The sequence below is a fragment of the Homalodisca vitripennis genome, chromosome 4 (assembly GCF_021130785.1).
Source record: "Homalodisca vitripennis isolate AUS2020 chromosome 4, UT_GWSS_2.1, whole genome shotgun sequence".
Classification (NCBI taxonomy): domain Eukaryota; kingdom Metazoa; phylum Arthropoda; class Insecta; order Hemiptera; family Cicadellidae; genus Homalodisca; species Homalodisca vitripennis.
Window position 1 is genome coordinate 52,362,905 of NC_060210.1, and position 27,356 is coordinate 52,390,260.

At 34.4% G+C, this 27,356-nt stretch overlaps 1 protein-coding gene across 1 annotated transcript; it reads right to left on the reverse strand.

Moving 5' to 3' along the window:
* Positions 1–6,890: 6,890 nt before the first annotated feature.
* Positions 6,891–27,016, reverse strand: LOC124359315 (serine protease persephone-like). The gene is made up of 6 exons (XM_046811968.1): positions 26,859–27,016; positions 26,243–26,355; positions 23,069–23,181; positions 22,116–22,351; positions 10,400–10,539; positions 6,891–7,189 (listed from the first exon to the last, which is right to left on the reverse strand). Exons 1-6 carry the CDS (start codon positions 26,923–26,925, stop codon positions 7,007–7,009), a joined length of 852 nt encoding a protein of 283 aa, XP_046667924.1. The 5' UTR covers positions 26,926–27,016; the 3' UTR covers positions 6,891–7,006.
* Positions 27,017–27,356: the final 340 nt, after the last annotated feature.

Below are 27,356 nucleotides of genomic sequence, written 5' to 3' on the forward strand. Positions count from 1 at the left end.
ATTTGGCGTAATTTCTCTTGGTCAAGGCAGCTGTGTGAGGCCTAGCATTGTCATGAAGCAAAATGACATCTCTGATTGGCTGATTACGCCTTTTGTTCCGAAAGGCTGCTTTTGCTTGCTCAAGAAGTTGACAGTAATAATCAGCGTTCACAGTACGACGTTCGTGTAAAAAGTCAATAAGCAAAACGCCTTTGCAGTCAAAAAAAGATGGTGGCAAGAACTTCCCAGCAGACAACCGTGTTTTGGCTTTCACAGGGCGAGTTTTCGTCTTTCCTTCGCCACTACCATTGACGCCATTTTGGATTCAGGAGTGTAGTGATGGACCCACGTTTCATCACAGGTTATTATGCGATTTAAAAAACCATTCCCCTCTCTCTCAAGCCGATTCAAAAGCCTTTGGCAAATGTCTCTCCGGGTTTGTTTTTGATCGAGAGTCAGAAGCCGAGGGACCCATCTTGCACAAATTTTCCGTAAACCCAGATGCTCTGTGACGATGGAATGCACACTACCATGACTAATTTCCATCTTCACTGGCAATTTCATCTTTATCGTTAAGCGTCGATCATTTTCAAGAAGTTCACGGAACAGCACAAATGTTCTCATTAGTCAAACTGGTCCTTGGACGCCTATTGTGACTTTCATTTTCAACTGTTTCACGTCCGCCTTTGAACTTTTTAACCCAATCGTACACTTGAGAACGTGATAAAGTCTTATCCCCCAAACTGAGTTGTCAGTCTAAAACAAAAATTTCACTTGGTTTAACACCTTCGTTTGTCAAGAACTTAATAAAATTCGTTGCGCAACTGCAGGTACAACCCCTCTTGTTCAGACATGGCTACAATGACAAACAAAACAGCACTGAGAACGCATTGTTGCAGCTTTCCCCCTCCCCCAGGCTGCCCCCTACCACTACTGCAACATGGCTTACCTGCTACAACCTGGACGTTGGGTATTTATTTATTTATTTACGGTAACACCATATAGTACATGGAAAAAACAATAAGATATTCTTATATCCAACAATAAGCTAATGAAAATGATCCACATTATAAATTATTAACAATGCCAAAATAAATTGCTACAACATAACAATAACATATAAAATAGACTATATAGAAAATAACAATAATAGCATAGCAACAATAATAAATAGTAACAGTAATTATACAATCAATTATACATCCATCTGCACTTACACATATACTACATAGGAATAATTTATTTACAATAAAAGGGGAAAAAAAAGAATCAAATGTATAAAAGAGTAGAGGAAAAAAATAGAAAGAAAGAAATATATACACATATTACTATGAGCCAGGTGTCAATGTCTACAACAAAAGAAAATGTTTTTTCAGGTGCATAACACTATCACTGAAAAAGTCATGCTGGGAGGAGACGAGGTTTCCAAGTCTGTGAAGTCCTCGCGGGATAGTGCTGTGATGTACATAATTGGTTGAGTAGACATGACAGCAGAAAGTGTGAAGGGACCTGGTCTGATGAGGCACTCGGAAGTCGATCCGCCTGAGCAGTTCTGGACAATTCACGTCTCCGTTAATTAGTTTATGGAGAAAAACCACATCTAAAAGTTGTCTACGCTTCACAAGCGAGTTCAAACCCAAGGAAATCCCCAAATCCTCTCCAATGGCAACCATTCTGCATTCAAATCCACATTTGACTCCAACCACCCGCAAGAAAGCGATCCTGGACACACCTTAGAGCTGCTGGATATGACCAAACCTGATAGGGCGACCAGACAAACGCTGCCATATTCAAGCACTGACCTCACCAGAGCAGTAAAGATAAAACTTCATAGCTGCAACACTCAGTCCGCTTCTTGAAGTTTCTGATCAGAAATCCCAGATTACGAGAGGCTTTAGTGGTTGATGGCATCAATGTGGGATTCAGGGCCAAGACTGTGGGAGATTACGATTCCAAGATCTCTAATAGAAGTTTTAACGAATGAGAGCAGAGTTATTGAGTATGTAATCAAACAGTATAGGAGCGGAGGAAACGGTGAAAGGTGATGACTGCGCATTTAGCAATATTCAACTTAAGATTGTTCTGCACACACCAATCATCCAATCCAAGAAGGCAACGTTGAAGTTTTAAGCAATCCTGCAGGGTTGAAACGGATGTGAATATTTTTTTATGTCATCAGCAAACAATAAAACATTCAACATCGATACAGTCAATGATGTCATTGATAAATAAAGTGAATAAAAAGGGACCCAAGTGGGAACCCTGTGGTACGCCAGAGGTAGCAAGAAAAGGTCGGGAGGTGGCACCAGAAAAAATTTTTGCAGTCATGGACCGATTTGAAAGATATGAACGGAACCACTGAAGAAGGCTGCCCAAAACACCATAAGCCTCCATCTTAGCCAAAGAGATTGTGCATGACTGACCGTGTCAAAAGCCTTCGAGAAGTCGATATAAACACTGTCGACTTGACTGTGGTTTTGAAAAGAAGATAAAAATGTAGTCTTGATACAGAACGAGATGGTGACTGTAGACCTACCAGGTGTGAAGCCGTGGCTGCTCATGAATAAGAGTACTCCTGAAGGCAAAACTAATGTGATCAAGTACGAGAGACTCAAAAATCTTGCCCAGGGCAGGCTGAATAACAATGGGCCGATAGTTACGAACATTAGTCAGTGTAAGATGATTTGTGGAATAGGAACCACGTTAACTGGACTTCAGGCTATCAGGAAAGATTCCCTGCTCCAGAAGTTTTTATTGAAAAGCACAGTAAGTTGAGGTGCATGTAGGGCACTACAATGCTTCAAAACCATCGGTGGTATCTCATCAGGACCGGGTTCCCTTGAAAGGGTCAAGAGAAGCAAGTTTTACGCTCTACGTCACCCTCAGTGAGAACACAAGAAGAAATATTAATCTCCGAAAGATAATGGTATTGAGGAATGGGACCTGGAGACGAGTTATAAACGGAAGAAAAATGCTCGGCGAAAAGGTTACAGATGCCTTCTGGCGACGACGCCGAGCTGTTATCCAGGTAGTAGGTGTCCGCAGATTCCGTTGAACCCTTGACACTGTCAACGAAACTCCAAAAAAGCTCTGATGTTAAGAGGGATCATACCATTAACATAATCGATATAGTTACTGAAACACTGAGAGCTTAACTCTTTGCAAAGATCTCTAAGACGACTAAATTCGATGTAGTCATTAGGGCTGGAAGTAGATTTGAACCTTTTGTGACAAATTTTCTTTCCAATTACTAAGTCCTTCAACTCCGGTGAGAACCAGCAAGGGAATCTTGATTTACCGGTTTTCTTTAAAGGTGTATTCCTTACTACGATTCCATGAACGGTATTGACAAAGTTGTTGAAAGACTCAATGACATCCGGAAAATGGAAGGAAACAGGACCCAATGCATGGTAAGGTTCATTGAAGATCTTCTCAATGTTGCAGCGTCGAAAGTCTCGAATTGAAACCCGTATGTTTAGACGATATCTTGACTATCGGGATTTCACAGGATAAAGCAGGATGGGCAGATTCCTGTGGTAATATAGAATCGAGAGCGGGAGATACAATTAAGTGAATGGTTGGAACTAAAGAGCAAGTCCAGAATAACTCCACGCCCATTCTTGATAGTGTTAACCTGTGACAGCTGAAAAGCGAGTGCCATGTCAATAAGGCACTTCGAACTCCTACCAACAGCAACAAGATCAGGAGCAGTCCAATTCACATCCGGTAAGTTAAAGTCACTGGCGAAGAGTTATAGAATGGGGATTAGAACAAACTGACATCACTTCATCAACAGCATCACAGAATTTACTATAGACTACGGAGTTTTTGCTGGGGAGGGATATAAGTTCCTCCAATCAATACAGGATTAAGGGACCCAACACGAAGAAAAACAGATTCAATGTCTACAACAGAGGTAATAATAACATTCACATGCAAGTGTTCCTTGGTAGCAATGAGGACACCACCACCACTAGATTTGAGACTCGTATGAAGTGAACGGTCGCTGCGAAAAACAATATAGTAATAAAAGTCCTGTTTATATTTGACTGACCCTCGTAAGAACTAAACTGAGAATTAACAATACAAGAAGCCAGTGTCAAAGACATCAGAGTAGTTTCATGTTCACCAATCAGACAACATATAAATCTATAAGTTCTATAATTTCCAAGATCTATTAATCAGTGAGACTAAGTTCAAATGGTTGCGAGACAATTAAAGAGTAGCAACATTTATGTTAAAATCAATACAGTAGCAAAAAAAAAAAATATTTCATCTATCTAAATACAGTGCAAGTGTATCGAAATGACAAGTACAGGGCTATCCCGACAACGAAGCTCACGCTTCTTTACCGTGAACCTTCGCTGCTTGAGCAGTAGGGGTGAGAGAAAGTTTTTTATTGCAGGAGTATTAAATAGTTTTTACTGTTGTGAAATAATAATAATGTAAAAGAAAGAGATGAATGGCTTGATTTTTAGTACAAAATCTACATTTCAAAATCCAATCATTGTGCTGTACTCTTAACATTTCTTCATCTAATTGTCGAGGTTTAGATTAATTATTGTAGAATGGAAGGAGGTGGTGTGAACAGTCAAATTAATGTATAAATCTGTCAAGCCTTACGTAATAAGGTAGTCCCAATTACAGTAAGTCAATATTTATTGTACAAACAAAAAATACCACAGTTTGGTGGTGCTAAATGATGTGGATTGTTAAATTTTGTAGAATATGTTGAAGTTCAAATTTGTAGATGGGTGTATTTACGCCTAGGCCCACGTTGAGTGTGTCATGTGTTGTAAGTCAGGTTATTTAAATAATGAGTCGCAGGTTGGTAGCGCAATACTTTGAAGATCCAACATTTTTTTGTACAGTTAAGGAATGACTATAGGTCTAATTGAAAAAGTCACTCATTGGTAGTTGCAATTTTATGTTTATCAAATATGTAGGTCACTAGGTTAAAATATGTTGTTTAAAACAGTCCTCACGTTGGTTGCACGATTTGTTATAGATCAATACAATATATGCCCTAAATCTTCTGTATTATTTGGTATCGCTTAAATTGTAAATTAAATTTAATGTCTTAAATTCAAATGTTTGTAATTTTATTGATACACAAGTTTTATCATATTCAATTCTATTAAATGTTATGTGTAGGTTAACTTATATGTTTGTTTCAGTTCATAAACGGTCCTTGTGGCTTGCATTTAGAATTATCACTCACCTCTTCAATTTTCTGTAGATATTTATTAGTAAGGATAGAATAATAACACAAATGTTCTTTTAATACAGAGCTCACATTACCAATTAATTTATTAAAACACTGTTTTTAAAATGTACACATTTTATGGTTGAGTAATTTTGTTTTAATAAGAGCCCTAAACATTAGGCAATGTAAATGTAACGTACTACCTCCCAAGGAAAATAATATTTTAACTTTTTTTATATTAATATGACAAATTTTACATAACACAATCACAAAAAAACCATTGTGTTTGTTGTCCCTGCTTATATAGTTGGTTGGTGACACTTCAAGGACTCAGATTTGAGTCCTGGTTTGGACATGGCCGTTTATCACATTAACAAATAATTACCCGACCCTGCCCTAAAGTAAGGTGATAAATTGTTCAGGATTAAATACTTCATACCATAAAAAACTCAAGTATCAAAATTATAGTACTAATAATAAAATAGTTTAAAGACATCGTACATTAGAATGAAAGGAAATGAATGAAATACTCATGAGTATTCTAAAAACCGCCTTAAATCACTAATAAAACTTTTATTTTGGTATTTTAAATTTACTAATCATCATCATTGTAAGCCGTCTCCATTATTTCATGGTCTACTTGACATAGACATCTCCTTGTTTTGTTCTATTCCGCAAGGGCTTAATCCTGGGCAAGAGGATAGGTCCAGTATTATGGGCTTCCTTCATTCAGTTTATTTATTTAATCAAAAATGTATAATACAACTCTAGTTAAGGTTATCTAGACCAGTGGAAATAGCTTGTTAAGGTAAGAGTTATATTTGTATCTAACTCTGTGAGCAGTAGTAGTTTGCAAATGCACTCTCGAGCCCAACGCAACAGGAGTGTGCCTTTGTTAAAAGTATTGCTATGAGCTCAAGTTGTACTTATGGTAGCAGAGGACCAATAATTAAATAGATTTCCAATTTATTTGGGTCCAGTTGAAATGACTAACTAATGAAATAGTTCTGGGGGAATAAATCTTGATACCCTCACCTGCACTGGCTTTGTCCCATTTATCAATTCACTATTAATAAACCAATACAACAGAATATCGAATGACCTAACAAAATGTAACGGAAAAGATAACATACATACAGATAACCCTTTTATTTATTTTACCCTAAAACCAACACAGCTTTTCCTTGAACCAAGAGAAACCTATGTTTCAAGTCTCTAGAATCTTTCTATCAAGATTTATTGCATAGACGGACAGACTGCCCTTTGACCCTCAAAATCAATAGGGCAGGGTCCTTTATCCTTGGACCAAGAGGAATCTACACGTTTCAAGTCTCTAGGATCTTTATAACAAGAGGTATCACACACATGGTCAAACAGACGTCAGAAGGACTGCTCCTTGACACTTTGATACAAAAATCAATAGCGTTTTTCCTTGGAAAACCCCATGTAGAAAATTTAAATATTCCAGGACCTTTCTAGACTTGTCCCATAGACAACAATATGATTTTATTAAGGCCCTGTCGGATCCTAATTAGTTTTATTTTTTAATCAATTAAAAAATGTAAATTTATGAATATCGGTGATCTTTTGTGAGGGATTAAAAGATTGTTTTAAAAACATTGCATTAAAAGTATCTCAATTTTAAATTTACAGTATTATTGTACATTTTAAAATGAACCAGAAAGGAAGAAGTAAAACACATATATTGGTTCCTAATTTATTTTTATATTATTGTATTGTATGATTAGTGATAACCACAATATTAATTGCAGTTTATAATATAATGATAACAGATGTTTAAGCAACATTTTAACATTGTGCTCAATCAGTAGGAGGGGTTGTGGGCCAAGTCAGAGATTCTATCCAGGGTATGTAGTGAGACACCCGGGTGTAGACTGATGGGGTACGACCAGTGGATGTCTCATTGTAACAAGGTCTGCCAAACGATGCCAAGCCAGCGATAGTGTGCACACAAGGTCCTCTTGAAACGTACAGAGGTCCACTCTACAACATACATTATCTTCAGTCTAGACACTATTAATTATACTGTATCTTTAGGAAAAGGAAGCATTAGAATTTACTCAATTAGTGTTTACTGATACAGGTAAGCAAGTCTTATCAGATATACAGGGTGGTCTGGAAGAAAAGGAATAGATTTTAACCGGTGATTAAATAAGAGGATTTTCAATAAGAGGATTAAATGAAATTGGACTGAAACCATTAGAACAGTAATTAAGACAAACATTTGGTCTGAAAAATTGAATAACTTAGATCCCAGAACTGTAAGTCTTTTAGTTTGTAAAATAATTTGCTAAAAAACAACATTTACATAAAAACGTTTTTTACGTTATAGGCGCTATCATTTCATAAAATGAGTAACAAACATAATGTCCGTGAACAAAAATTTTAGAGAATTTAATTTATGAGAAAATTTATGTAAATAAAGTCAATAGCAAACAAATTCTAAATTAATCAATTCAAATTTAATGGAACTAGTAATAACCTACAAAAAAGTAACAATACTTTATTATCATAATAAACCATTTAAAACAATTATTTAAAGCTGATACAAATTTAATTTACCATTATGATACCTAAATAAACATAACTAATTTCATTACATTGTAAATAAGGTTCGAAAATTCTGCTATCACATAGTCTACACACTTCTTAACACGCTTCCTAATATTTTGTGTCACTTGCAAGAACATCTGTCTTTTTTTGTTATGATGCTAGGAATATCAAAAATTTGAATAGTCAGTTCATCTTGTATATGTAACTTTCATTTTGTGAACTTCATTTTTCATCCAGCTCCATATGCAATAGTCTAGTAGGATAAGGTCTGGAGACCTTGGCGGCCAATTAATAAATCCTCCATCACCAAATCAATTTGCCTGCAAAGTGTTCATTTTAAAATTTTCTAGCTCGATAAGCAGTATACAGAAGAGTGCCGTCATGTTGAAAATGCATATTCATTCGTGTCAAAAGTGGTGTATTTTTCAGAGAAGTAAACAATGCATTACGTAAAAATTCCATGTATATTTCTGCAACAAGTCGGTTCTCTAATATGAAAGGGCCAATTAATTCATCATCTACAATACCACACCACACATTGACTGAAAATCTGCACTAAAACTTATTGACCGTTGCAGCACGAGGATTCTCATCTGACCACTGATAGAAATTCCTGGTGTTATAACACCATCACAAGTAAATGTAGCTTCAACAGTAAAAAGTATTCTTGAAACAATACAATGATGCGTTTTAATCCATTCACAGAATTGCAGACGCGCAGCATTGTCTCCCAGCTGAAGATGTTGCACTTTTTTATATGAAATGGATACAATATTTAAGTGTAAAGTTCGCAACACACAAGTTTTTGGGATATTAAGTTGCATACATATTCTCCGCAAACTTGTAGTGGGACTTATGATTGTAGGAGGGAGGGGGGAGTTATGTAATTACATAATAGCATGAGCCGACTGCACTGTTATCCATCTTGTAATGACATAAGTAAACCTCAAATATTGTTACGTTCATATTTTTAATTGTAGGAGTATAAATGTCTTATTTTTAAAATACAATTAATACACATCTAAACGCTTTTTATTTTTGTCTATATGTTTATTGTTTATTCCGAAAACTTGTTGTATTTTGTTGTTTGAATATTTAAAAAAAATATATAATGTACAAGAATAACTAAAATGAGTGTTTAGATTAATCATATCTTTAAAATGAGATATTTTCCATCACAACGAATAATAATGATGTAAAAGTGTTTGAGGTTTAACATTGTTCTTATGATGTGAAAACCACGATCATTTCACTATTTCCACGGCCTGCTCTTGAGGATTTGAATTTGAGGGTCAACTTTGTATTCTGTGTCAAGAGTCTAGACTGACACTGATTAAAAAAATTACGTGTAACATATTAAAAGATACAATATTTTTGAAAATGTTGACCAAAACTTCTATAAATAGGGTTTAATTACCCAGAAACTGTATAGAAACAGCATTTTCTACTTTTATAATGGAGTGGTTTGTTAAGGTGTCTCAAATTAGATTGTTAGAGAATGGATAATCATATCAAAGTGATTTTATATCTGCCCTTGAAAACAGTTTTTAAATGTTTTCATTAATTTTACGTATGCGTACAGATTGAGCCAAAATACTTGGTCCAGGGTTTAACTCTCAAGATTTTCAAATTCTAACATACATAAACATCAATGTAGTCTAGTAAGCCAAACACTTCAATAGAAATAATGTTTTTTCATTACAAAATTTTGGTAAAAAACCTGTTAATTGTAAGCTCTTACACCACAATGAAAGCAGTTGTAATGATTACAAAATGTATTTTCATATTTACTTTTAGAATAAACTCAGGGTTATTTTTGTATGCAACATGATAATGTTTTTAAAGAAGTTTTCTTTACAGTCGTTATTCAAATTTTAAAAATTGTAAATTATCATATATGTTAAATCACTGACAGGTAGTGAAAGCTACTAGGGCTCTGACCCTTGAGACACAAGGCAAAAGCCTAACCGGCAGAGGCCTTGAAAGATGTGGGGGATCCACCCCCCCACAGTCACAGCGACTTGGACTTGAACTTGATATGTTAAATGTCTAAAGTGATAACATATAACATACTGAACATAATTGTTTTGTCATTTCAAACTAGATAGTTTTTGTATTTGAATTTCTTCTAACTATATTAGTATTCACATTATAATAAAAAATGTGTTTTCACCCTTACCATGCTTTACTTTTTTAAATTTATTTTATAATATAAAGTTAAAGCAGTTGAATTTTAGTATATTAATCTAAAACGGTTCAAAATCAACATAAAGACTATTTAAAATAAATAATGTATTTTTTACAGTTAATTACTTCAATACAAAATTGCTTTGATTATTTTACCAAATAAATAAACAGATAATTGGCCTAACTGTTTATTCATGTGTTTAACCCTTTAACTGCCAATCGTTTTACTCTGAAATAAGAACTCAAAATAGTATATTATCTGGAAACTGTGTCGTAGAGGTAGCTTACAACCTCTTTACAGTGGTGTAAAATATAAAGCATTTCAGAATCAATTCTAGCAGCTACACATATATTTTGTAATGTCTGTTAATGGGCCGGATACTGGTCACAAGCAGGTTGAGAGATATAAAGAGGAGCAGGAGGGTTAATCATGAAAGCTTTTAACAGACTAACCAGGCAATCTCCTGGGCCACTAGCAGGATCTTTAGTGCAGAGGGTGGCCTCTGTGCTGATGTTCTGGTGGGGAAATGTTTCCACACACTCGTTGCCTGGTTTTACTTCCAGATGAGACTTGATCGGACATTTCTCTCGTACTGAAACAAACAGCGACCATTAACACTTACCAAACTTTTTTCTAAGCGGTAATTTGTTTAAAATCTGGAGGAACCTTCGAAGATTAAAATTTTTTTAGTGGGAATTTAGCATATCCCATTCACTTCCACAAGTCTTTTTATAATGAAAAAGAAGACTAGAAAGCTTATTAGTAAAATAAGTTTATGAAAATACTACTTGTTTGTAAGAATATACAGTACCAGTTTGACACAAAACCAAATAAAATTTTAAAAATTAGCAAGTAAATTTCTTGACAATATGTGTGAAAATAGAATTTTTGAAAGCTGTGCAGTTCCTACTTCAGAAATTCCTACTTCAACAGGAAAACTGGCACGACATGGAACAAGTTGACACTGCTGAAGAATTCTACAACATTTTTATGAGGACAGTGACAATGGCTTTGGACACATCCTGCCCCAGAAAATTAAAGAAACCTAAAAAGAGACTCTAAAACTCAAACTCTTTACGGATGAAGAAGCCTGCATGTTGAAAGAAATATTTCTAAGACTACAACAGCAGTTTGAAACAACAGGGAACCCAACATAAAAAGCCGCTGCAGACGTGAAGAAATCCTATGACCAATGTTTAAAACTATTGAGACAACATGCCTCCGCTAATTTCATAGAACAAGCTGACAACAAACAAAAGCCTTGTGGAAAATAGTAAACAATGCCCGTAACAAAAATAAGAGCTCTACAGACGACATAACACTAAACATAAATGGACAACTTTCACACAACCCTCAACAAATCGCCAACTATCTGAATTCATTTTTTGTCAATGTGGCAGAAAAAACACTTTAAAAAATCCCAGAGGAAACCATTGGAACCAGTTGAACCACATGAAACAACATTAATGGAAACAATAACCAAAACAAGCATCAAAGAGGATTAAAGACACATCAGGAAACTTAAATAAAAAAACTCAGCAGGTATTGATGAAATCTCTTCCAAAGTACTAAAACTCTGTGCTGATGAACTGGCTCTACCATTGGTTACCATATTCAACAAATCTTTTAATAAAGGAAAGTTTCCCTCAAAAATAAAAATTTCCAAAGTCTTCCCCAAATGTAAAACTGGTTGCAAACATGATGTGAACAATTATAAACCAATTTCACTAATTCCAACATTCTCAAAAGCATGTGAAAGAATCGTACTCCAAAGACTCCTTGATCACTGCGCGCAGCACAACCTGCTAAATAAAAACCAACATGGATTTACAAAAGGGAAATCAACTACCACAGCATTGATCAAACTAATTGATTCCGTCACAGATAGCATTGAAGAAGGAAAATTGACCACAGCCTTGTTTCTTGATTTAAGCAAAGCATTCGACTGCCTCAGTCACAACATCATTCTGAAGAAACTAGAACTGCTTGGGATAAAAGAGACAGTAAATGATCGGTTTGGTAGCTATTTAAAGGACCGTACACAACTAGTTGAGCTCAACCACTCGTCAAACGGCATTACTAAGGCAATCAGGTCTGACTTACAAAAGCTCTTCCAGTGCTGAGAGGTGTGCTACAAGGTTCCGTATTAGGACCAGTCATTTTCATACTTTTCACTAATGACCTTCCCCAACATCTAGGAAATCATTGCACACCTCTTATGTATGCCTGACGACACCACCCTAATCCTGAACCAACAATCTGCAGATAGTCTTGCTGTCTCAACTTATATAGCACTCAACATGGCCATCCAGTATTGCTATGGAAATGATCTTGTAGTAAACCCATCAAAGACTAATCAGATTGCTTTTGGAAGAAGAGCACTAGAAGTCCCAGACATTCCTGATGTCAGTATAGAAGGGCAGCTGAAATTTCTTGGCGTAACAATAGATACGACCTAAATTGGATCAAACATGTAGAAAACCTTAGCAAAAAACTCAACACCGAGCACTTTGTGGTTAACCAAATTCTTTCTCACAGTAGCTCAGAAACTGCAAAAATAACCTACTTTTCTCTGTTTGAATCCCACCTGCGTTATGGTCTAGCTGCTTGGGGCGGAACTACTGCTACAAATCTTCAACAAATACTAATCATACAAAAAAGTTTATTAGGACACTGGCTGGTCTCCAACCTCTTGAAGGCTGTAGAGAGGCATTCAAGTCTCTGAAGATTCTCACTCTCATTTCATTTTACATTCAAGAAGTAATAATGTATGCTGTGGGGAGAATCTTCCAAGAAACAATGCTTTACACCACTGCAATACCACAAATGCTGAACTCTACAACCTTCCAGCACATCGTCTGAGGCTTTACGAGCGGAAACCTTCGTACATGGGTGTGAAGCTCTACAACCGGGTACCATCTCACCTGTTGTCCAAAAAAGGAAAGGAATTGAAGACCGCTCTACATGAATGGCTTATAAAATGCCCATTCTACACGCTAGAAGAGTTTCTGCAAAAATTCTTCCCCTAATGTTAATGTATTTATGACACTATTTATAATCTCAAAGATTGTAAATAAAGATATTTTCATTCAGTAAAGTATCACATAGGTAATTATGATTTTATCATTGTAGGTGTTTATTGATCTCCCAGTTCGGATTCTTTGTTGTTTTTGTGAAGCTAAGCTCAACAATTGATGAATTGTTGAAAAATTGTAAAATTATAATAGTTCCAGGAGATTTTAATTTAAATGTGCTAAAAAATATTCTTTTTGTGCTAAAAAAATATACTGTTTGTGCTAAAAAAATATACTTTTTGTGCTAAAAAAAGATATTTGCCATTGTTCAGTGATACAATAAAATCACTGAACAATGGCAAATGTCCGGAAAAAATCCTGTTTCCTTCACAAACCTCTCATCGTCAAAAACAAACTTCAAACAAAAAAAGATGCTTAGCACACATTCCTATTAGAATTACTAAGGAGTCTAAAACAGCAATTGAGGAAATAAAATAAAAATCAATTATATTCTTTTATATTATAACTTTTCTTTCAGACCACGGTGGGCATGTGATAGAGTTCAAAATAAAAATGAGACTGGGGAGCAGAGACCTATAACTCTGGTTTTTCAAAGCTTTTCCAGGAACAACATTTCAAATGAGTTTAGCACAGGAAGACGGGGCAGACATTTTTTATGCCTTAGTAGATTGTAAATATGATGTTTTTAACAATTTGTTTAAACAATGTTTTAATACAGCTATCCCAATATTTAATAAAACATACAACAAAAAGTTCAAAATTGGATTAGTTTTGAATTAAAACAGAAAAAAGGAATTATTCAGGGATTAAGTATAGAAGCAAGATCTATAAAAGGAGATATTTTTATACATACTATACATGAAACAAAGCGATATTTTAAATAAAAAAATGTAGAAGTAAGAGTAAAGAAGAATGCATAAAAACAAAATGCATAAAAAGAATATTTTAAAGGGAAAATAATGAGTTAAATAACATACCTAAAACAATTTGGTCTATTACAAACAACAGAGTCAATAATAAACCTGAGCCTGATGTTAAAAATATAGTATTAGTATAGAATTACATAAAACACAAATCCAAAAACAGGTTGTCGCCTTTTTAACGACTACTTTTCAAACGCCATAGTTAAAAAGGAAACAATAGATCATTTACAATTAAACATAAATAAACAAGAAGCAAAATCCATATCAAATGTACAACTGAAACCTGAATTTCACTTAGAAATGGTAACACGAGATGAAAAATTAAAAGATTAGAGATTCATTAAAAGCAAAAATCGGCTGGTTATGATGATTTGGGTAGGGTCCAATAAGCGGACCCGGTTTTTTATATCGAAGAATATATAATCATCGATACCTAATATTCGCATATCGAATCATAGACTATCAATCGATATAAAAGTAATAACAATCATATGTTTAAATTAAAATGTGAATTTAATGATAACAAATAATAAATGAACATAACCAAAATCAGGGAAACTCATAACTTTAACTAAATGAAACAGAACGAAAACGTTTTTACTAAAGTTGTGTCCACCATTACCTTCTTTTTTTGCATCTGAAGACGACCATGTTAGCTCCTCTGACAGTTACATTTGTTACCTTTCCACAAATATCACATAATGGATTCTTAGGTACTAACCCAATATCCTGAAGCCATAAAAAACATATTTTATCGTCTTTTATGGATTCTTAGGTATTAACCCAACATCCTGAAGCCATAAAAAACATATTTTATCGTCTTTTAAAGCAATTTCGTGAAGCTTCCTAAGATTGACGGCCATTTTAATACACAATGTTACGTGAAATTTAAAATATTACCTTGTATTATTTGAAAGTGTTTACAGCTGTTCATATAGATTATTTAAGTTGTTAAAAATAATTCATCAGTATCGATTGATTATATCGATGGTTATGATTAAGTAATATCGTTTGCCAATTTCGATATAAAAAACCGGGTCCGCTTATTGGACCCTACCCAAATCATCATAACCAGCCGATTTTTGCTTTTAATGAATCTCTAATCTTTTAATTTTTCATCTCGTGTTACCATTTCTAAGTGAAATTCAGGTTTCAGTTGTACATTTGATATGGATTTTGCTTCTTGTTTATTTATGTTTAATTGTAAATGATCTATTGTTTCCTTTTTAACTATGGCGTTTGAAAAGTAGTCGTTAAAAAGGCGACAACATTTCACTTTAAAATTTTAAAATGTTCTGGCACAATTGATAAATTCTTCTTTTATAACAGGTTCTTTTCCAAATCCTATAACACTTGCTAAGGTCATACCAATTTATAAGAAAGGTTGTGAAAGTGACAAATCTAACTACTGTACAGTATCACTGTTACCTGCAATCACAACAGTTTTTGAGAAAGCTGTTTACAGCAGATTGGTTAAATATCTGAAGAATAACCACATTTTATTGACTCTCAACATGGATTTTATCCAGGAAAATCAACCATCACTGCAGCAGTGAGCCTCATAGAGGAGATTGTAGAAGCAATAGGCAAAGGAAAAAGTGTAATTGGCATATACAACATTGATGGTGAAGAACTGGGTCCTGATGATGTGCTGGCCATTGCATGTGGGTCTAATGATGTTTTCCCGAAATGAAAGCACAAAATGCAATTAATGCAATTAAAGAAACAATTGTAAAATATAATAATTCTAGAGTAGTCTTAATGGACTTACCCTTTAGGCACGACTTACAAACTTGGTCATGTGTTAATGAAGAGGTTAGACAATTTAATAAAAAGCTAGAAAACTATTAGTCAAGAGTTCCCCAATGTTTATCTGGTTAAGCTTAGTAGAGCAGACAGACACGTGCATACTCAGCATGGCATGCACTTAAATGTAAGAGGGAAGCACTGGCTTGCAGGACAAATTTGGGAGGCATTGGATGAGACCAAGAAGATAGAAGTGTCCACGACCCCAGGGAAACTGCTCCACAAGAAGTAATGTGCCAGCAAAACTGATGAGAGGTCACCTAACTCAAACGCTGCTGATGGTATCTGTGCTACAGCCTTCACTTCAGGCTCTGAGCCACTCATGGATTGGGGAAAAGGAAATGCCGGCCTCTTTGGGAAACTGTCTACTGACAGATCCCAGCTGCACCACCATAGAGACAAGCCTTTATTCACAAAGTGTGAACTGTTTGTAGAGGTAACCAAGGCCTTGGTTATCAGAAGTCTGGTAAAGATATGAGGGTGTCGGATAACAATAATGACATTCCTTTCAAAAGTAAAGCTAACTGTAGGAAATTTATAAGAATATTGCAGGCTAATGTACAATGCATACGTAACAAGCTACTTGAGCTTGAACATGTGGGCGAAAGTCATAAGATAGATGCAATTTGTGTTTTCGGAGCACTGGATGACAGAAAAATGAAATTGACTTGTTTTGTGCCCAGTGGATATTTGCCTGCAAGCTTCTATTGTAGAAGAGAAAAAAAGAATGGGGGGTCGGGGGATTTTCTTAAAAAGTAGTATAAAGTTTGAAGTTTTTAGATTTTTAGTCAGTATAATGCGGAGTTAGATATTGAGTTGTGTGGTGTCAGGCTGATTGAACAGAATATCATCCTTGTAAGTCTTTATAGGTCTCCTCAGGGCAATCTCAAAGTTTTTTTTGACAATTTTGAATTGGCAATGAAAATCAATCTTTAAAAAAAACAGCCTGGTGACAGTCTGTGGTGACTTCAACATCGAAATGGCGTTGATTGATCAAAATATTTCTATCAGTTTCTCTAATTTACTCAGATCTCTAAATTTAAACTGTACTGTCAAGTCTCCAACCCATGCAAAGGCATGTATAGATAATATTCTGGTCAATTTCTCAGAGGACTTGTATAAAAAATTGCAATATGGAGTATCAATTTGCCGATCATAAATCTAGCATGATTAATATTTATGTAAGACAATTGGAGAATAAAAATTCAAAAGAGAATATGGGTAGTATTAAATTTGAGTTTAGAAAACAAAATGCGGCACAAATAAATAAATTTATTATGTTTTTTGAAGGAGGAAAAAATGGAATGAATTGGATGAAAAATATGTTATTGAACTTAGGGGTAGAACAACTTTTTAATAATTTTTTTAAGAAATATGTAGACTTGTGGCACTTTAGCTCTCCACTAATCAGTAAAAGTAAAAAGAAGAATATTAATAGTAATAGGAAAATCAACTGGTATAATGATAAATTGGCAGAAGATAGAAATGTTATGTTAAATTTTTTTAATGTTTATAAATGCCTTAGAGATAGGGGGTCAGAGCAGACACCTGTAGCCTACAAGTGTATTTAGCTTCTAAAAGAACTTACAGGTCAAATCTGACCACCGCCAAAAAGGCAAGCTTATGAGCAGTATATAGAGACATCAACTAACAGTTGTAAGGCTGCTTGGGAAATAATCAATTTGGAAAAATCTTCTGCTTCTTCCAAAGATATTTACTTAGATCCTGAACTTACTAACCAGTTTTTTCCTTGATTCAGTCACTGAGCTCTCAAACAATCTGCCACAGAATAATTCTCCTTTCATGGATTTATTGGGTAATATTCCTGTTCCTCCTAACTCATTTCAGTGGAAAGAAATTAAACCAGATGATTTAGTTAAAATGGTTTCTAAACTCTCAAATTCCAAAAGTATGGGACTATTACTGGTTATCTAACAATATAATCAAGTAAACCATCCATGAAATCAAAAGGCCATTGGCTATTGTCCTTCAATAAATGTCTGGAGGCGGGTTTTTTCCCTGACTCTTTAAAAGTGTCAAAAGTTATTCCGATTTACAAAAAAGGTGACAAGGACAAGCCGCAAAGTTATCGTCCAGTTTCTATTGTCCCCATTTTCTCTAAAATTTTGGAAACCATCATGCACCAACAGCTTTTTTTGTATTTTGAATATTTCAATCTCCTGTCTGAATCACAATTTGGTTTTCGGCCAGGCAGGTCCACAACTTCAGCGGTGTTGGAGGTTGTTAGTCATATCCTTGTGGCCTTCGAGAGGAGGGAATCAACGGCTCTATCTCTCTTAGATTTTACGCAAAGCTTTTGATTGTGTCCCCTTATGATTCAATCATTCAAAAACTCAAATATTATGGTATATCTGAGAGTGCTTGTCAGATTATTACCTCTTATCTATCGGATAGAAAGCAGTTTGTATCTATTAAGGGGTGTAATTCTTCAATGAAAGAGGTAACAATTGGAGTCCCCACAGGGGTCTGTATTGGGACCTTTCTTTTTTACTGTAATAATTAATGACCCTGTCAGTGAACTTAAATGTAAACTCAGTTATCTATGCGGATGACACGTCTCTTTTCTCGAGTAACGATATCTGGACGTTCTTCAAACAGAGATTGAAAATGCTCAAACCGGAGCATTAAATTGGTTTCACCTCCAACAAATTACATTGCAATCCAGAAAAAACTCAAAATCTGTTGCTGAGTTTAACATCTAAAGAAAAGCCTCATCCTGTAAAGTTGTTAGGCTTTGTTATTGATTCGAAATTGACCTGGGCTCAGCATGTAAATAATGTGTGTATAAAAATCTCGAGAGTCAGCTATTTACTATGGAAATTAAGAGCTTTAATATCAATAGAACATCTGAGGTCTTCCTATTTTGCACTGTTTCAATCACACTTATCTTATGGTCTAATTCTTTGGGTCATTTCTTCTGGTGTATCGGATATTCTCATCATACAAAAGAAAGTCGTCAGAACACTGTGTGGAGCCAAGTATCTTGAACACTGCCGACCTTTGTTCATCCAAGCTAAAATTCTTACAGTGATCAATTTGTACATCTACCATATCCTTATCTACACTAAAACTAACTTACATTTATTATTTTTCACTAGGCAGCATTTTCATTGCCATTTGACTAGATTCAGCCATAAGCTTGACTTGCCGCAGCATCGCCTATCAAAAACAGGCTCCTCACATCAGGTAAATTGTGTCAAATTTTTTAACAAATTACACGTTTCGGCTCATGACACTCCATTATCTAATTTTAAGCACAAATTGACCACCTGGTTACAGAATAATCCATTTTATTCTGTAGAGGAGTTTTTACAAACTGATGTTTGCCTTATCTTTTAAGCATAAGTAGCCTATTTATCTGTCTAATTGTTCATTCATGAAATGTCTTATTTATGTATCTTATTTAATAGCCTGTTTTTAATGTATAAATGTGACTGTGCCTATTTCATTGTAATGATCAATGGCAATAAAGTATTTGACTTTGACTTTGACTTTGACTATTTATGGGCCTGATTAAAGCTTTTGAGCGAGTTCATTCCAAAATATTAATTCATAAAGTTGCTAAATTAGAAGTTAACATTGATTGCAAATAAATGTTTTCAGTCTTATATTGAAGACAGATTTCAATATATAGAAATGACAATCATAGGCTGTAATAATTGTGAAGTAAAAATCTAAATCTGAGCTCAACAAATTTTAATTTGTGCAAAGTTCTATATAAGGTCCATTGTTATTTGTGTGCTACATTATGGATCTACCAAAAAAAAACTATAGCACTACTTGAAATAATTAAAGCATGTTTATATGCAGATGAAATTAATTTAGTTAAATGAAATAGAAATCCTGGCATTACTGGAAATTGAAAACTTATTAATGATCTCAATTAATATAATGTAACAGTTTATATATTAAAGACTAGTAGATTGTGATTAAACAAAGTGTGTTAACTAATGAGGAGCTTGTGGGTCAGACAAAACTAAATAAATTTCTAGGTCTTACAATAGATGAGTGCATCAGCTGGGATACACATATAAATATGGTAGATCGCAAAATGACCTCTGGTCTATATTCTCTGAGAACAATGTCACATCTTTTTGACAAAACAGTATTGAAAATTATTTATCATGAACACATTGCATCATACATTACTTTTAGTATTTGTGTGTATTGAGAGACAACAAAGAATAATTTGGATAAAATATTGGTATCACAATAGAAAGCAAGTAGAATAATCAGTCAAATCACATTTTTTAAATTTCTATATTTTTATTGTTTATGGACATTACATTAATGAAATAATTTTATTTTCTGACAAGCAACGTAGAGGTGTAGAGCAACAGATGCATGCCTATAATACAAGAGGGAAGGAGTTCAGTTAACTGCCACACTATTTAGATTTCAGAAATAACCTATTTTTTATATAGCAAAGTATTATATTTAGATATGTACCAATAGTAATAAAACTAGAAAGAGGAACTTATACTATTTTTCAACACAGTTTCCACCGATGTTAAAACACTTGTCGTAGCGGGTTATCAGTTTGTCTATACCCTCTTCGTAGAAGGTTCCCGCCAACGAATGTAGCCACGACTCTAGGGCAGTTTTCACTTCTTCTTAAGGTTTTGCATAACTTGCCGTATTAATGGTTTCACCTGTTGGGAGAAAATCAATCATCAAAAACACCTTTCCGATCGCAAAAGACAATGCACATAATTTTTTATGCAAACATTGTCGTCTTGAATTTTTGTTTCTTCGGGAATTGCGTGTGTCACCACTTCATTGACTGCTGTTTGGATTTCAGTGCTACATGACGATCTCAAGTTTCATCACCTGTCACAATTTTATTTAAAAAATCCTCACTATCATCACTGTACCGTGTGAGAAAAGTCAAAGTACAATCTCTTAGTTTTGTGCACGTCAGTGAGCATTTTTAGAACCCATCGGGAACCCAACTTGCAATAACCTAAGCAGTTCGTAACAATTTCGTAAATAAGAGTGCGTGAAATTTGTTGGAAATCGTCAGATAGTGTTGTCATAGTGAAACGTTTGTACTCTTGGATTTTTTCGACAACTGCCCTTACCAGATCATTGGTGACGAGAGAAGCCCGACCGCTTCAATTCTCATCATGCACATTTTTTCGACTGTCATTGAACATTCTAACCCACTTTTTCACCATTCCTTCATTCATCACGTCTTCCCTATACACATCTCGAAGTCGACGATAAATTTCAGCCGATTTCATATTCCTTGTGATCAAAAATCTTATTACAAAATGAATCTCACAATCGGCAGGATCACTAATTGTCTTAAAAATTTTAAACATTCAGAGAAAACTGAAAACACAATGTAGAACAACTAAAATGGTGTGAGTTGATAGCCAGTGAATAAGAATTACTAGTGTGCATTTTCGGAACACTGCAGCGCTATGGCGGCAGTAGAATGAAACAGTACTTACTTTCTGAACACGCCTCGTACTTAAAAACAAACATCATAAAATAAGAATAAATACAAAAAAGTATCAGTAACAATACAAAATTGCATCAATACCAAATGTCCACAATCCTCTTGTAAGGAGAGAGCAAAATTATCAAAATATTGATAGGACAAGCAAGGTGTAGCAGAATACAAAGATAGCCACCACATATCAACACATGGCATTATGACCTGAGGAGTAAACAAGTCTTTATTGGCTAAGACCCGAGATAAACATTTTGAGAAAACCAGAATGTGTGGCTTATCAAGGTCCGTTATGATGTCAAAATATATTAACCTACTGACAAGTATTAGGCAGTGATCCCAAAAGAATGCGGGCGTGCCGTCACAATAGAGTTAGTTGTCTTATTAAATTCAGTTTAAGGCGCTTGGCTTATTCTATCCATAAAAGTTGAAACTATTCTTGGCACATGAGCAGTGTAAGCACCTGTGACTGAATGAAGCTGCTTTCTAGTGACCTTTCAATGGAGTGCATGACATCCTATTTTCTGGGTATTTCCTATAATGCATAGACCCATACTTTGAAATTTATCGTACCATAAAAACTTAAGAGTTTTGACATTGATAACAATTTTCAGTCAGTTTTATATATTTTGATCTTATTTGAAGGAATAAAGCATAATTAAAGAAATAATGAAAATCGGATCACTTTGTTTTCTCTATTCTTTTGGGGTTAGACAATGGCGCACTCCTTTGTTTCAGGCAACAGTGGACGTGCCGGCATGCTCGCACTCTTCAAAAGGTTAAAGATAAAATGAGTGCAAAAGGTTAAAAGTCAATACCACAAGTTGTTGTAGTTTGAAAGATTTGGTTTAAGAATTAATTTAAGAGATGTGTTCTACGGTAAGTTATAAATAATAGGAGTCAGAAGTAAATTGATGCTACTCACAGGAAATATAAGCGCTACCAATGGGTCGTCCCACACCAACTCCGCGTGTTCCTTCCAGAACCCCTTCTGTGTCCAAGCAAGCTGGGATAAAGGACGAATTGAGCTTTTCTTGGAGCTTTATAATAGCTATATCATGGCCTGGGTAATATTGGGCATGGCATTCAGCTGATTTCACTTGTACCTCAACGCCAAGAGTTTCATGTGTCGCTCCCAAACGAGCCCATTTTGGTCTGCCACTGAAGAACAGATGTAAATAAAATAAATATAAAGAGTAATCACTTAACAGATATGTTTCATATTATATAATTTAAGATTACGTGATTGTAACAAAGAAGTGTTGCTAACATTCCTATGATACCAGTAAAATTTTTATAACTATTGTATAAATATGGTTGATAATGTAACATTAGACTTGGACAAAGTGGACTCACTGTGTTACCAGAATGTAACAAACACTGGATTTAATGTTTGGGATATACAGATAATTAAACACAAAAATCATTTGAAGGGACATGTAGGAAAAGTGTGGACCTGAAAGACTAGTTTTTAATTTTTTTGTATTGGAATAACTGGTTTGTTATTGGTAGTTTATCTAAGCCATGTAAGTCAATTTTAATTATATTATTTCTGGTTGAGATAATTAAAATATTTAATCAGCTTTCAAATTTTTATTTGTATATTTATTTTAATCTACCACTACAGCTCTTTTTACTGAAGTAGACTAAAAATAATGTTTGGTGTCATAGTATACCAAATTTAAACTGATTTAAGCAATGCTCTTGTCAGATATGGACAACACTAACTTTGTACTTAGTCCATTCTTGTTGTATGAGTCTAATCCCAACCAAATGTTACGTGGTGGTTGTTCTTATTTATGACGAAGTATGTTGTATAAGGTATCGTGATTAAATGGAAACTGTTAAAAACTTAAGTAGTTATATAGAGGTACTCACAAGTTCTTCTGCTTCAGACAGTGGCCAGCTGCAAGCAGAGTGTCGTCACTGATGAGTGTGGCATCGCACAGATACACCACCTCACCAGAGGGGGCCACAAACCCCAACATCCCCTATTACAGATGTATAGATCATTCTAACAGGTAGAATTTTCATAAACAAACACTGTACAAATATTTCATGATTGATGAATTACAAAAATAAACTACTTGTTAATGTAACTATCATCTATATATCAATATTCACTTATATGTGCTTGACGCAGATCGCCAGCTGCAGAGTGAATAGCTATTACAGCCAACTAGTTCTAGATCTTTAACTCCAACAGCAAGAGGTCAAGTGATACAAACATTTGTGAAAAGAGCCAAAGCATAATTTGCCTTAAATGGCCTTAATCATATACATACCTGAAGAAAGGCATATCACAAGAGCTTGAAAAATGGATATACTGACGTTTTACTACTTGAATGGGAGAAGCATAGAAAGCTGTAATTTAGAAGTTAAATGAGTATTATTTATTATTATGAAAGTGTTTTCCTATATTACTATGACCTCTAATATTACTGTTTCTAGAAAAAATAATCCTCAACCTCCTCACATAAGACTGGGAAATTCATTGCCTTCAGACTTTTTGCAATAGTATAAAATGCATTTTCTCCCTAAGATATCCTGCTTTTTGGGTTTAAGCAATCCTGTGTCCGATCTGATTCATACCAGCCACCAGGACTGTACCCCTGGCTGCCAATGGATCCACCAATCATTGGCCCACCAGGAGATCCTGCCTGGTTTGACTGCTTCACCTGTGTGATATAGCATCCATCTGCAATTGAGGGACAAGTACAATAGTTTGCAAAGAATACTTGTCCCTGCTAATCAATACTGATTGCTATAAAATTCAAGTTTTGCTCTTTATGACCAGACGCATCTATCTGGACCCTGGTGCAACTCGTAAGAGGTAGAACTTGATTTACTAACAGCTCAACTTACCCTACCTTATAGCACAAAAGATGGAGAGAAGAAATAGTAGTGTCATTGGCTAAGATTCAATGACCTTGTCACTTATATGTTGCAGTCTGAGTACTGTAAAGCAATTGGCTCCTAACACGAGTCGTCTTGTACTCCATGAGGACAGAGAGAGATAGTCAACAATCTCAGTGAAGCGTCTAGTATCAACGCTTAAATAACACATCTTCAAGTTTACGCTTTTTACTTTCCTTCATACTATGTTACAAAATAAAAATAATCTACATGCATATAAATTACAAATAATAGTAATAAATATCCTATAGCACACAATACTGACTATTGCGACAATTAATGCTAACTAAATTCAATCTGAATTTACTATGTATATTACATGTCTTATTAGTATTTCAATTTCAAATCTTTTTATTAACACATTGTTGGACAGTCTTATTATTGTTATTGGGATTTTATAATATCCGCTAGAGTATATGTATTAGGTTATCTGGTATTGACCTAATGTGTTTTTGTTTTTCTTGTTTTGCCAATCACTTATGGTTTTCCTTTTTTGTTAATGTTCTTAACCTAACTCATTAGCTTGTGATTGGTCTTTGTCTTATGTGTTTTTTGTCCCTTTGTTTTGTACTTTTCATAAATAGTTTTTGCTACATATCTTGGTAACTGTATTTTTTTTAAATCATTTGGTTTTGAATTGGCCTGCATGTTATACTGGTAGTTGTCTTGCTTAATTCACATATTGCATGATAAGGAAGAATTGAACATAATACAAAAATGTTACTGTGTTAATAAAATTTGAATAAAGTGTTTTAGAGCAATACCAGAGGCAGCCACAGCTTCTAAATGGCCACTGCTATGATCTGCTCAGTTGCCCACAGCCCTTTGTCCAGGACCTAACAATATGATCCATCCCTGATCAGTTATTTTTAATTGCAATTTTCAAAAATCTTTTTATTTGAGCAATTTTTTATTATATTATATTATTATTATTGAAGTACATGTGCTCTTTTAACCCTCTAGGGACCAACAATAATTTTAACAGCCCCAGAGGCACAAACCTGTAACTGAACAAAAATATAATCGTCTGAGCGTTAGTGAAGCCCGTCACTTAAGGAGCTGGAAAAAAATTAATTTTTGTTGTTCTGTCTGTCTGCACGGTACCTCGAGAGCTAACTGACCTATGTACTTGCAGTTTTGCATGAAACTACATTTCTATGTGAGTGGATAATGGTGCATGTACTTCCATAGGATTTGGCTGTGCATTAGCAAAGCCTATAACTTGGTGCTATCTCGAGGATGAATTGATTTATAAAATTGAAATGTTGTATATTTTATTCAGTTATTATGAAGGGGAGGTTAAACCAGCCCGACCTATGAATACAAACTCTGTGGAAAGGCAGATGCAGCGGAGAACATATGGCTAAATTGTCCTGCTGTTTGTAAAACAAGGAAAAGGTGCCTATGAGCTTTCCTTGAGCCCAAAGAATATTAGAGAACAGGAGCCCACAAATATAATTGGTTTGGAAAGGAAGGCTGAAAGGTCCTTTTAAGACTAAGTACAGTGTCCAAGACTCATCCCTCACATAAAAAAATCAGTCTCTGCTCTGCCATCCTTCAAAGTACTAAATAATAAATATTGTCTTTGTATAAGTTCTGTAATATTAGCTATTAAGTACTCTCAGGTAACATCAAATGTTGGAATTAAATAAATTCCAACATTTAAATAAATTTATTGTCTAAAATGTCAAGTTTTAGACAATAAATAAATATAATATTTACTTTAGCTGCTTCATAACACCACAATCTGTATAACATTTTATGGCAATTTGGTAAAACAAAAATTCAGAATAATATACAAAATCGTCCTTTTTGTAGTGAAAACATGTTTTAAACAGACTCATGGAGGATATCTACAGAACCGTGGCACTAGTTTGGAAATACATTAGCCTTTATTTTACACTGAATTTCATCATACAGTTAGTATTTGTTTATATGAGTGAAACACATTTTTAATAATTTTATATAATTTAATAATTTATACTGTTATATACATTCATTGACATTAAATATTTTACTATAAATTTAGATTGACTTGGTTTCTCCCCTGGGTTGATTGGATATGGTATTTCACAAATGTACTGGTATTTACATGAAGTGCCAACATAACTTAGTACCTGAGTGCAAAAAACGTACCGTTGCAGGAAATTCATGAGCCTGTATCATGACTCCAGTCTTGTCATCACTGAAGACCTTGCATTGCAAAGAATCTTGGTGAGCTCTGGCCAGGGCTTTGTATTCTTCACATTCTGTTGACATTTCAGTACAAATCCATTGGCGAATGAGAACAAACAATCTTATTCTCCTTTGTTTCATTTAATTTGTTATGAACATTATATTCAAAATTGAAGTGAAAATTTGCTAAGATTTAGAGTTAGAACATTTTTGCAGTGTCTAATGCAAAAGCCATTGTATAATAAGATAACTTTAAGATAAATAAATACTTATAGGTTTACAGTTTTAACTTTGGCATGGAATAAAATGTATGTCTTTAATGGAAGAGTGCTCAAGTTAACATTCAAATAAATCACATCATTTCAACTTAATCAAAATTTAAAATCAAATCAATCAATATTTAAAATATTATAATTTTGGATTCAAATAAATTGTTTGATAAAAATTTTAGTTTATTGTCAATATTATTATTTGTAACACTTCATATAATTATTACAGTATCCTAATAATGAATGAATCAAAATCTAACTATTTTGCAATACACTTAAAATAGCACATTTATAAAATAACTACTTACTTTGTTTGGCTATTTGTTGTCCAAAACCAAGTTGTGTCACAACCAGCAAGATTAAGAGTTTAAACATGATCTTTACAATAAGCAAGAGATGTGCTTGTGGACAGGACAACTACCTAAGATTCCCCCACCTATGTCCTCCCCACCATACCAGCTGCAGGGTCAAGGTCACTCACTGATCTCATCTCTTCAACAAGTTTGCATTGGACAAGACATTCATTTATTCATTATAAAAGTCATAATTAAAATTTAGAGATGGGAATCCAATAAATTACGTTCTTGGAACTTAAAAGGCCTTGAATCCCTCTTATAACTACTGTAATAAAAATCTACTCATAGTAAAAACACTTAAAAGAGATGTTGTATCACATTTGCTGGTTTACATGCATTTTAAAGTAACAATTAAAAAATTAAATTTTAATAACATTATGATAGTTGATATATTTTTGCTGTACTTTCTTTTAAAGAATTAATTCTTAATTCAAAAACCCTTATGGATAT